General features: G+C 44.3%; 1 protein-coding gene across 2 annotated transcripts in view; it reads right to left on the bottom strand.

The window, feature by feature from the left end:
* Window positions 1-13,151, bottom strand: part of IGF1 (insulin like growth factor 1) — a 63,654-nt gene that overhangs the window by 47,984 nt on the left and 2,519 nt on the right. Inside the window, exons 1-2 of one of the 2 annotated variants that reach the window (XM_035128374.2) lie at window positions 13,018-13,082; window positions 7,498-7,657 (exon numbers count right to left, since the gene is read on the bottom strand). In XM_035128374.2, coding sequence (XP_034984265.1) covers window positions 7,498-7,651 — 154 coding nt within the window. In that variant the 5' untranslated portion in view covers window positions 7,652-7,657; window positions 13,018-13,082. Of the gene's footprint in view, window positions 1-7,497; window positions 7,658-13,017; window positions 13,083-13,151 lie in introns of those variants that run through there. The other variant, XM_035128373.2, reaches the window with a different exon arrangement.

Here is a 13,151-nt window from a genome sequence, read left to right as displayed (position 1 = left end):
ACTGTTCTTGAAGTTCTTGAACCATTCAATGTTCTTGAACCATTTCTCTGCCTAGTGTACCTCCCATGGTTGTTCTGAGGACAACATACCGTAAAAGCTGAGTATGTTGCTTGAGTTCTTGCGATAAGAGGCAGAAAACAAAAGCAAAACACATGAAGGCCCCTTCCTACAACGGGTTTTTTTATAAGTGTGCTATTTATCTTGATCACATGCAAAATACTAGGAAAAGAGAACCAGCTATTATAATTTGTCAAAGTCAGGTGAAATCTACAGAGCTGCTCGCAAAGTTCTCCTGAACCAGGCTCCATTAAAAACCTGGAGTTTGTAAAAACCAGCCTCAAATGCGAGGTGAGCTTTTAATTCTTGCTTCCCCAGCTAGGATCAAAATCTGAGCTAGAGAAGAATTCCCAATTTCCCTTCCACACCAGCCTTTCACTGTCTCCCAAAGCCCTCCTTGTTTCTCATACATGACAATTCATAGCGGAAGCACATAGGGACAGGCAGAGAGAAAGGGTTGCTCCTTATTGCTCAGCTTCTTTGTCATGGCGCAAATGTCTGCAGGCTTCTGAAATTGTGCTATTGCCAAAACATCACATGAGAAGAAAAGAGGCCAAATCTTCTTCCAGTGTGGTGTAGTGGTTAAGAGCGGTAGACTCGTAATCTGGGGAACCGGAATTTCTGAGTTAAATTCAATGACTATTTCAGAGTTAAATTTGAGGAGAGCAAGAGACAGCTATTCTGAACAGATTAGTTGAGCATTCCCTCTTATCCTACTTTGGATCCCAGGATCCATTTTATATACCAGCTTTATATTTAATTCCTTTTTTTTTAACCCAGACTTGTTAATTATTTGCATGCTTGCTAGCCATGCACCCCTGCTGGGTCAAATCTAGTGCATCAGTTATAGATCTGTAGCATGATTATAAGAGAGGAAAGAATAAAAAGTGCAAATGTCAAAATCCTGTCTTGAATACCTGTGGTTCCTTCTGAAAAAGACATAAGATTTCAGGTAATTTTCCAGCTGTTTGGGCCCCAGGGGCCAACAGGCTCAGACACAAAGCTTTATACTGGTTGTCAGGCATCTTATTGTGAGCTTGGAAAGCCACAATTTCACCATGCCATGGAATTTGGGCGACCAAACAGCTTGCTTTAGCAGCAAAATGGAATGCTGTTCAAAGAGAGAAGAGAGAGACAACTTGGAAACATCTGGTGCTACTTGGCAACCAGTTTGAGATTGCTTTACTCAGTGAAATATGACTTGTCCTTTATCACCTAGCTGCTCATGGCCAAGTTTTCCTTCTGCATTTTACATCTTTCTTTGGTTCACCCTGCCTGTTGTATCTTTGGACAATTTTCTCAACACACACACACACACTCTCTCTCTCTGTGTGTGTGTAAATAATATTCCTCTCTCTTTAGTTGTGTATAGGTTTACATATAAATCAAGCCTTTCAGTGCCATAGAGGCTAAGAGGCTGAACCATGGAATAGGTAGACTCTGCTTGAACTCTTGCGTCTTACCAGGTAGCCTTAAACAAGCTACTACTGTCTTAGCCATTCTCGAAGCTACCAACATGAGTTTGACCAAACTGCAGGAGGCAGTGGAAGACAGGAGTGCATGACTAAACGACTCAACAACAACAACAACAACAACAACAACAACAACAACAACTGTCTTAGCCATAGTCTCTAGTATGAGAATCATATGGGGACATAGGAAACTGTCTTAGATCTGGCATGACCATTATATTTAGCATTATATTGCCTATACCACAGGTAGCCAATGAGCCCTCTGGATGTATTGAACTACAACTCCAATCAGCCCTAGCCAGCATGACCAGTGAACAAAAAGGGTAGAATTTGCAGTCCAGCAACATCCATCCCTTCAGGATCTAAGCATGCAGTGAAGTAATCAAAGGTGTTAACTCCACCCAGATTCCTAGGGTCCACGGTTCAGTCTACTGCTGGGGTATCTAGTGTTGAGATGATCTTTCTCCCCCTTTAATGGGGCCCTTCACTCCAGTGGCGGAGCATATGTCTGCACTGCCCAGGGCGGGTGCACTCCCGAGGGGGGCAGGGCAAGGAGGGTGCCCTCCCACACGCCACAGTTCAGGGTAGGAGAGGGGCAGGAAAGCAGCTGCTCACTCTCCTCCTGCTCTCCGCAGCTGGGTCAGACATGACCCGGCAACGGAGCTGCTGCGGCTGGGTGCCCCTCACCACGGCTGAGGAGGGCTGCTCTCTGCTGCCAGGTCAGAAGAACTGCTGCCGCCGAGCGCAAGGTGTGCCGCCCACTCACCTGCCATTTTGTCACCCCCCTCAGTCATGACACCCGGGGCAGACCACAGCCACCGCATCCCTTCCTACGCCTCTGCTTCACTCCCCATGAAGGGGGGGGGGGTGCTCAGGAGCTTTGAGGGAGCAGGTGAATTTCTCAGATTTTTAAAAAGGACTTTACACCAGAGATTGGAAATCCGTTGCCCTCTAGATATTGTGGGATGCTAACTGTCATCATTCTGCACCAGAATGCCCAATGGGCAGGGTTGATGGTAGCTGGAGTACAACAATATCTAGAGAGCCACAGGCTCCCCAGCCGTGGTTACAGCAAAGCGATTGGTTTGTTTTTTATTTAATATATGCTGGCCACATGACCTGGAAGCTGTACGGCGGCTCCCTCAGCCAATAAAGCGAGATGAGCGCCGCAACCCCAGAGTTGGTCACGACTGGACCTAATGGTCAGGGGTCCCTTTACCTTTACCTAAGAAGGAGGAAAGGATGGGCAGTGGTGCCATTGTTGCAGTACTTGTCATTCCACACACATTGGGGACTGAACTCTTGCACCAGGGAGCCATCCTTACTCATATAGACTCAAAATGCAATCTAGAACTCTGGCCAGGGAGAATGCCCCTGCTCTTTGAAACACAGCCCTTTCAAAGTAGAAGAAAATAAATGGCTCAAAAGCAGCAGCAGTTCCGGGGGAGCAATGGATGTGAGTGGAAAATATTGTGAAATAGTGGGAATCAGGATTTTTTTCTTTTCTTTTTTGCATAAAAAAAATACGGAGCATTATAAAATTTGCTGCAGTGCCACCTGAGATCTGATTGCAAGAGCCCTCTAACAGAAGATCATTTTTTTATTTCTAGCCCACCTTGTCCCAAGACCTCTGAGTGGGTAATGATTCAGAAGCTATATATTAACAACCAATGGTGCCTGGCAAAAAGAAATGTGTGCTGAAACCCTCACACCCTCAAGGGCTTAGTGCCATCTCATATTCTCAGTGTTATCAGAATGTGGTTCCTGCCAAGACCAGCTTTATCAGTCGAATGGGAGCAGATTGTCCAGTGTGCTTAATTAGTAGGTAGAATTCCGTCTCTCTTCGTTTTGACACCAGATACAATCATTTTCAGGATCTCTGTCTACCCTAGCAAAAATTTTATATTTGGGAGCTGAATTTTATGACACGGGACGGGGAGGGGGGGAGAGTGCAGATCGGTGATGTTTCCATGGATGTTTTTATAAGTGGTGTGGGGCAGGAAATGGGGAGGGAAAGGCTATGATAAAGGAAACAGAAAAAAGAGTACCATATCCCATTTGCAAAGTCAGGCACGCAGAGGGAAAAGATAAAATTCAGCTTTCCTAAAGGTGGCCTTACTTGTACACTTGAAAAACCACAGTACTGGATTTCTCTCTCTCCAGTGGCTAGGATGTCTCTTTGTCAGCCAAATGGTGGCCTCTCTCTAACCCTGAGCATGGACTGACTCAGATGGCAAAGTAAGGTCAACTGAATAAGCATTTCCTGAGCAGCTTGTTTTCCTTGGAGAACTTCCACCCAAGCAGTAACTTCTGGACCTGACCTTACATGGAACATTAATTTTATAGCTGGCAGCCATAAGGTGATACACCCCCAACTGCAGGATTCCGTCTAGTGGACAATGGACCTATGTCAACGTTGCAGCCCTTTCCCCTCCAAAACCCCCCAACCCCCTACCAACAAAATAAGCACTCATTAATTGGTACACTTGTTGGCATTGTTGGCAGAGAAGTTAAAGGAAAAAATCAGCATGTAGAATGAAGTGCTATCTTGCCCCTAGAGATTGCCCCTCTGTGTCAGGGTTAAGGCCCATTGGTGGAAGGGTGGGTGGAAGCTTGCACTGGCATTGCCCACATCCCATGCAGCTAGACTTGCTCTGTGAACAAACAGAGAACTTCAGTCTCCTGGACATTCAGTCCAGAAACTGTTATGTCCATTGCAATGTCTCAAAGTTCCAAAGCACTTAATGCTTGAACACTGGCAAAAAGTTTGTATATCATGGCCATCTATAGAGATAGAACACATATAGGTTTCATTCATATGTCAGTGGCTTGGTGCAGGTAAATCTGTGCTCTTCCCAATGTTCCTGGAATGCAACTCCCATCAAGGGAGGGAGAGAAATTTGATTGTGTTTGCATTTATAGGCAGGTCTATCAAATTTGCATGTGGCCCTGGAGGGTTGGCCTAGGATGAATGTGGCACTCATGTGATTAATAATGAAATAAATTGTTAATATTTTAATCCCCAAAATGTGTGGAGTTTCAAAACAGGTGGTGTGGGGATGTATGTATGCCTGAGTTATAATAGCATAGCAATATCCAGTGCTTTTATTTTTTCATATAATACAGTCATACCTCGGTTTAAGTATGCTTTGGTTTGAGTACTTTCAGTTTAAGTACTTCGCGGACCCGTCTGGAATGAATTAATCCACTTTCCATTACTTTCAATGGGAAAGTTCACTTCAGGTTAAGTACGCTTCAGGTTAAGTACGGACTTCCAGAACCAATTACACTCATACTTTGGATTAAGTACGCTTCAGGTTGAGTACTCCATGGACTCATCTGGAACGGATTAATCCACTTTCCATTACTTTCAATAGGAAAGTTCACTTCAGGTTAAGTACGCTTCAGGTTAAGTACAGACTTCCGGAACCAATTGTGTACTTAAACCGAGGTACCACTGTATACACTTCAAAAGAGTACACAAGGGGAGTTGTAACTGTACAGTGGTACTTCTGGTTACAAACTTAATTCATTCCGGAGGTCCGTTCTTAAGCTGAAACCGTTCTTATCCTGAGGCTCGCTTTCGCTAATGGGGTCTCCCGCTGCATACACGCCTCTGGTGCACAATTTCCGTTCTCATCCTGGGGCAAAGTTCACAACCAGGAGCAGCTACTTCCGGGTTAGTGGAGTTCGTAACTTGAAGCATTTGTAACCAGAGATACCACTGTATATCACACATAGGAATGAGGCTGCCATTGCTCTCTCTTTCTCTATTTGGGTACATTTACAGAAAGATTTCAGCACCCCAGGAGCACAAACCAAGTAACTTTTTTTGCCTATTATCCCATAGCTAAGATTCCAAACCTTGTCACATTACTCATTCAGTAGTTCAACACTTAGTTTTGACTTACTCATACTTAGCATACCAGTGATGTGGAATTTCAGCCTCAGGAACACACCTTCTACCTTTTCAGTTATCACATTGATTCCTGTGGTGGCAACTGAGGCAGACCTCAGAAGTGAGGCAAAGCATTATAAAGAACCCCCTAACATTAGACAAGAGTTTTCCACTTGGGCATTCTCCTGAACAACAAAATATCCATTGTTTGGGCTTCAGTTTTAACCTCCCGCAAAGAGTGATGCTTTTTTTTATATATTTCTAATGCAGTGGTGTGTGTGTGTGTGTGTGTGTGTGTGTGTGTGTGTGTGTGTATGAGTCACAACCCACACCATACATCTAAAGCACTCTTAAACCACTTTAACAGTCATAAGAAACCTGAAAAGTGCAGTTTGTGAAGTGTATCAACATCACAGAGCTAATAAGTCCCAGCACCCTTAAAAGCTACAGTTCTCAGGATTCTTCATGACTGTTAAAGAGTATAAGAGTGCTTTAAATGCACGGCATGGATGTGACCCTTGTCCAACTCCCTGCTCAATGCCATATCCGCAATGCAGGATGCAACTACAATGCTTGTCTAGCCTCAGCTTAAACATTTCCAGCAAAGGAGAGCCCTTCACCTCCCAAGGCAGTCGGCTGTTCCACTGTCAAATAACCCTTATCACTAGGAAGTCTCTTCTAATGTTTAATCCAAATCCGTTTCCTTGCCATTTCCACCCATGGGTTCAAGCCCAGGCCCCTGGAGCAACAGAGAACAAATGAACAAAGAAATTGAGGAATCAGTGGAGAGACAGGGAGGGCCTTTGCATGGGGGTGTCTCCACCCCCCACCAACCAGCAGCATTCGGCTATACAAGACTTTGCTTATACACATGTGCCTCTGGAATGGAAGCCTTGTGTGTGCTTCATTTACACTGTACCCTGGCATATGTTGTAGCTTCCTAGCTGCTAAATATCACTACTCTGCAACTGATCCACTATTGATAACCAAGGGCAAATCCTTTTAATAAAAGACCGAAACTCTTATAGATATTAGCTGAATTCACCTTAAGGATCGGAGAGGAGAAGCCGCTTAGCTACACTAGTGCTCTTCTCCGGCCAAGTAATGGCCTTTATCCATGGCAGTCACATGATCACCTAGCTTTCTAGATGCCAATGCAGATGTTTTCTTATCCCTGCTACCCAATCTTATTGAAGCCAAGGCAATAGCAGCAAGGACTGATCAATGCAAAACACTCATCCCCTAGCAGTTGCTTTATGCAGTCATTTCTTGTCCCCCACACTTCCCACTTCAATAAACATTAATTCATACAACCGCTCAGACCAGATGCTGTAGTAAAGCGCGTTTGGCAACGTGATGTGGAACCCTCTTTGTCACTTGCTTAAAAGTGCTGTACTGCACTTCTCAAGAGTTGCCAGATGCAACATGTTCTACCTTTCCATGAAAAAAGAACCGGGGGTGGGGGTGGGAATCCTAGCAAATACAACAGGAGGATGAGGGAAATAACTGTGTTAAAGGTTTCTGGGCAGTGCCATATTTATGTATAAGCTAAACAAGCTATAGCTTAGAGCCCTACCCCCCCCCCCAAAAAAATGTAAAGGAAAAAAACCTGTATTAATTACTACTGTATTTCAGTTCAACAATTACTTTGATAAAATACATATTTTGTTATGTGCAAATGGCTTTTGATACCTATTAGGCCCATAAATTACCACATAGCATATATTCAACACAAAAAAGCAACCATTTGTTGTTGACGAAGGACAGCTGGACATATAAAGGGCCCCATTACCTTCAGTAGTTTAGGGCCTCACCAAACCTAAATCCAGCCCTGTTACTGGGAGTGGGGGGCAGAGGGAAGATGCTGAACTTAGACCAAATATTGTGCTTTCCTTGACCTTTGGATTTTGAAGAGCTCTGGGGTTCAGTAGAGTAAGCCACATTTTTGTGTGTGGTTTGCTAGAACTATGCACACGCAAGCCTCAAATAACTGTATCCCCATGAAAAACGAGGGGAGAGGGGATTAGAACCGATCGTACGAGGGAAATGGTAGCAAATGTTCAAACTTACTGAAATAAAATCCTCTTTCTCCACAGACAAATTGAAGAGCATCAACCAGCTCAGCACCACAAAGTGTCTCCGGAGCAGCAGCAGAAGAGGAGCTGGTTAATGTAAGCAAACACAGGCCAAAGTAGAAGAGATGAATGTAGGACACAGTGTGCATCTTCACCTGCCAAAGAAGTAAAAGAGAGAGAGAGACTGCATCAGAGTTTCCCAGTAGAATCCTGAAGCATGGCCTGCTTTGGGAAATTTCCCATTCTGCACTCTTTCCTTGCTTCACCCACCAGGTCCACACTGTTCCTCTCCCACCTCCCATTTACTGTGAGAGTTGGTTGCCATGTGCCATGTGTTAGGAGGACCCCTGGTGCTCTTGACAACAGTGAACTTTAAAGCAAATTTGGCAAAGGGAAAACTTGGAGATTCGATAAGAGCGTTAGCATTAGAGAGCCAGTGTTACGGTTAGAGCATTAGAGACCAGGGTTCAAATCCCCACTTGACCATGAAGCTTACAGGGTGACCTCGGGCCAGTCACTGGCACTCAGCCTGATCTACGTCACAGGGTTGTGGTGGGGATTGCATGAGGAAAGGGACAACCACGTACGCCACCTTGAACTCCTTGGAGAAAAAGTGGGATATAAATGCAACAAATCCATAAAATAAATTCAAAAACGGGTCTCACACAATCTGGAACACCACTAGATTTCACCTGAAGTGACATGAAAAGTGAATTCAGAAGCATTTGGCCGCAGATGATAGCATCTGGGGAATTTCAAGGGCCCAAAGAGTTTTGGTGAGGCTAGACCACTGGTGGAGAACCTCTGACCTGGGGGTTGAATGTGGCCCTCAAGGCATCTCTATCCGGCCCGCAGGAGTGTCACCAGGCCACATCCCTTAGCTGTCCTGCTCCATGCTCTGAATGCTTTTGCCTGGGTAGGATGTATCCTTGAACCGTAATAACACATCTTAATTTTCTTGAAAGATGTATGTAAATGTGTGGCTGGAATGCAGCCTGCTGACGAAAGGAAGGAGTCACATGCATTGCCTCACCCACTTTTTGCCTTGGACCACACCCACCATTGGCACACGGTCCCTCAGAAGGTTGCCCAGGAGGAAATGCAGCCCTTCGGCTGAAAAAGGTCCCTGCTGACCTGATAGTAGAGGGATTTCTTTGTATGTGCAGGGTGCATTTTTACCAAGCGCATATGTTGTTTCCATAATCACAGAGTACACCCCCAATAATCTCTGCTTGGTAGGCAATTTCTGCTGGGGTGATTCTTTCCCCAATGCAACAGCTAGTTGGAACCCCCAGTCTAGTCTACTGTGGCTGATAATGAGAACCCACTATGCACTTGGTGTCCTGGACGAATTTCTGTGTTGTTGGATACACAAGCCTGGTTCCATAGACAAGACAGCACACAACAGGGGCTACAAGCTTTAGTTTAGTAGATTAAAATCCTTCCTTACGTCTCACCTCATTAATTGATGGGGCTAAGAATAAGACTTAGGATCCATGCAGAGGGAATATCAAGATGCTGGTCTGAGTAAAGAGATGAATTTTCTTTTCATCTTGTACCACAGCAAGAAGCTGGTTCAGCTTTCAGGGCATCACCACCATGACAGGAGCAATGGAAAGTGACATTGCTGGTTTCCTGGGCAAGAACACCTGCATATCATGCTTGCAATTATGTTCTGCGCAGTCATGTTTTATGTTCTGGGTGAACCCTTAAAACATATTGTATGGGAATGCAGATGCTGGCAGGCCAAAGGTGTAACGAAGGTGGGAGAAGGACTTAGGCTTCCAGGCCTAATCTTTCCTTCAGTGGCCCATTTATGACTAATAGCTGGGAAAGCCTGAGGATTTATTGCATTCAATCCAGCACCACAGAATATAGGAACATAGAATATAGGAACATAGGAAACTGCCTTACACAGTCAGACAATTGGACCATCTAGCTCAGTATTGTTTACGCCAGTCTTCTCCAACCTTGGGTCCCCAGATGTTGATTCAGACTTGTAGGAGTTGCATCCAAGATAGCTCACATTATATTGAAACAGAGACTATGCTTCATTCACATGGCGGTTCATTCCATTTTCATGACTTTTCCCTAAGTGTTAAGTTCCTCATCATAGTTCAGATTTCACACAATGTAAAAGCCACTTCTGGGACTATAGTGTAATATAGTACAAGTTCAATGTTCTTTTCCTTATTATTTGCTTGCAGAAAAAATAAATAAATCCCTTTATAACTAGTATGGAAATGAGTGCTAAACTTGCACCATATTCCACTGGAAGTGGTTTTTACAGCATGTGAAAGCTCAAATGTAATGTGGAAACTAACAGGGAAAATTCATGTAAATGGAATAAACTGCAATGTGAATGCAGCATAAATGTGACAATGTTAAGTTATACGCAAACCCTTGCTTTCCTTCACGATAATTAAATATCTTATAAGGTCCTAGGATAAGTAATGTTTGGGGCAATGAGTCTTCCCGCCTGCCTGGTCAGCTTTTTAGCACTGCCCAGTTGTGTGGCTTGCGCAGAATTAGAAAACCTAATTCTGCACCACCAGGGTTTAACTTGAGCTAAACCTCGTTTGCGGGTTCAGTCACAGAAGCTACCACTTTCAAATATAGGGCGCATCCCTGGAACATGTGAAGTCATTAACAGGGCACCACTGAACATGTGTTGGGTGCATTTCATTCTTCCCTGAGCAACTGCGTTTTGCCCACACATATCTGGGACTGGTGGGGGAAAGGCACAGAGAGCTGCCCTAGGGCTTCCAGACAGAGGCCTGGACTCAAGCCTCCCTTGGTTGAAAATGGACATTCTCCCACCATATGTGAGGCAACCAGGGCAGGGATCAAGCCAAGCCACACCCCATGCAGTCAAAGGTCATGCAAATCAGTCCTCTGAGGGAAGTTGTAGGGTGGGGAGGGGTAGAAAAAACACGGAAAATGTCCAAAGTCTCTAAAGGCTTTCCAGTCCCTTTGTTATGAAGACAATTCCTGAAAGTGTAGGGAAAAGGGAGTTGCCAGATTCAACAGAAGACAAACTCCCGTGCCATTGCAAAGCTTCTCTAACCACTTTAACTCACAGAGTTGCTCCTGCCTCCCCCAAAATGCTCTCTTTTGCATAACAGTTAAAAGCACAGGAGCCCTACCCTGAGTATCTTATTGATCCTGGCAGCTAATAGGTAAACCCAGGCAGTGTTACAGTTGTCAGTTTGCAGAGGGTTTAAATCAACAGATATAGTATGGTTCAACTGCAAAGGGCAAGGCCAAATGGATTGGGTGTGGTCCAGCTACCAAAGCAGCTCTAAACCCTTCTATAAATGCTGTTTAAATTAGGATTAGCAGCTGCTTTGTGTTACTGGAGCAGCACAAAGCAGCTGCAGTGTACTGATCTCTCCTGGACATCAGTGACAATTTAATCAAATTCTTCCCCAGAACGTTTGAAGGACCAGGCGGAAATGGCAAACACAAGCACCATCAAAGCACAAAAGCACTTCTTATGGTTGTTTTTTTAGATTCAGAAGCAATTGGGAACACCTAAACACCTGCTAGATAGGAATTCTGAAATATAGCTGGGACCTGTTCCAGTGAGCTGCTAATGACTTCTTCCAGGACACTCCATTCTGAATCTCCTTGGTTTTCTCCACCTCCCTGCAAGAGATGCTCAACATTTTCTGCCTACTGAGAATGGAGAGGAGATATGATAATCATCTTCAAATATCTAAAGGGCTGTCACATGGAGGGTGGGGCAAGCTTGTTTTCTCCTGGTCTGCAGGTTAGGACCCAAACCAATGGATTCAAGTTGCAAGAAAGGATATTGCAACTAAACTTCAGGAAGAACTTTCTGACAGTAAGAGCTGTTTGACAGTGGAACAGACTCCCATGAAAGGTGGTGGTCACTCCTTCCTTGGAAGTTTTAAAGCTGAGGTTGGATGGCCACCTGTCATGTATGATCTAGTTGAAATTGCTGCATTGCAGGGGGTTGGACTAGATGATTCCAAGTCAACAATTCTGTGATTCTACACCCCCACCCCACTCACGCCGATACCTCCATCTTGTTTCTCAGCTCTGTTTTGGCTACATAAACATCATGATCCTACACCTTACTTTGTTATATTGAGTAATCCTTCATATATAAGACATTTCTCAACTTTTCCCCTAGCACTGCATCGTACCCCAACATGGCCAAAACCCCAGATCCAGAAGAGCCTATGCAGATAGGAAAAGGAGATATTCTCGATGGCTGGGTTCACCATGGCTGTAAAGCAGGTTTGGTCTCGGTACTGTCCCCTTTCAGTTTGCCCCATATGGCTGCCATTCACTCTCATTGGGAAAGTACATTGTAACCTTATTTTGTAAGGCACAACTGGAGAACCTGTTGTGGTCCTCCAGTTGTTCGTCAGCCCCACCAAGCATGGCCAACAGACAGGGATGATAGGAGCTGGATCCCAGCAACATCTGGAACATGGTTCCCCACTGCTAGTATAAGGGCAGAATCTACCTTTGGCGACACCTGGACTGGTCCTACCATTTAGGGAGCTCATAGTTAATACAGAGTGAGTGAAGATGTATTGCCCGTCCACAGGTCCTTGCTCTTTGCAAGCCAACCCTCTATGCCCACCTATGACTGGTGGGTTAATTGCTAGTTTGTATTAAAACAACTAGTATAGAAGCTGGAATCATCACTTTCATTTATCATAATGACATTGATACAATGAAAACATCCAACACAAAGACCAAAATGAGATGCACCAAGGAGTGATTGGAAAATACCCCTTCTTCGCATTTGCAACATGAATCCTCCCTCAAATTTGTAATGTTAAAAAATAAATTGGCAAAAGAAAAGAAAAAGCCTGAATGCACGAACATGACAGTAAAGCCCCTCTGTGTTTCATTCTTAAAGCTCTGAAGAGGCTATGTTTTAATAATATCACTTCCTTTGTTCAATGACATCTTAAAAGCTGTTGCGTGCAGAGGTAAATCACCTGCTGACTTCATGCTCTTGCTTCCAAGGATGGAATTCAAAGAGCTCTTCCATCTTGGTCTCAACGGAATGGCATTGTGTATCTGTCTAAGAACACTGTGTGTTTAGCAGGGTGTTCTTAATTCACATCTGGCCTTGCCTCAAACATAAGCCTCATTCAGCAATGTTATATTTTTAAAAGACTTTTCAGGAGAGTTACGTTGTAAATGAAATATCAGTTCTGGGACAAGATACAGAGTCTCCATGTCCCCCCCCCCCTTCTTTAGTGCAAGCCAAGAATATGACACAATGCAATTGCCAAGAGTTTCAACACTCCCCCACCCCGACAAATTATAAAACAATCAATGACTTGGAGGAAAGGGATGGATTCATATGCTCCTAGGCCAAATGGACCTATGGACCTAGCTCTGCAAAACATAAAATTGTCCCTTAAAAGATTATTCAGGAATCTGACAGAAATAATACTCTCTTCTGTACCTTTCCCGTTCTTTTTCATTTAGATGGGGATGGCGGGATTCATAAGAAAATACTTACGATGATCTAACAATTTGGCTGCTGGTCTTTTCAATTGGTCGGGGTGTGTCCAATTTATTGTATGTCCAAATTGAATGGGAAACAGAGGCCTTTAAAAGCATGCACTGCCATGTGGGTGGAGTTTTATCGAAGCA

Source organism: Zootoca vivipara, chromosome 10 (genome assembly GCF_963506605.1).
Source record: "Zootoca vivipara chromosome 10, rZooViv1.1, whole genome shotgun sequence".
In the NCBI taxonomy this organism is placed as follows: Eukaryota; Metazoa; Chordata; class Lepidosauria; order Squamata; family Lacertidae; genus Zootoca; species Zootoca vivipara.
This window is presented reverse-complemented; position numbering and strand designations above follow the sequence as displayed.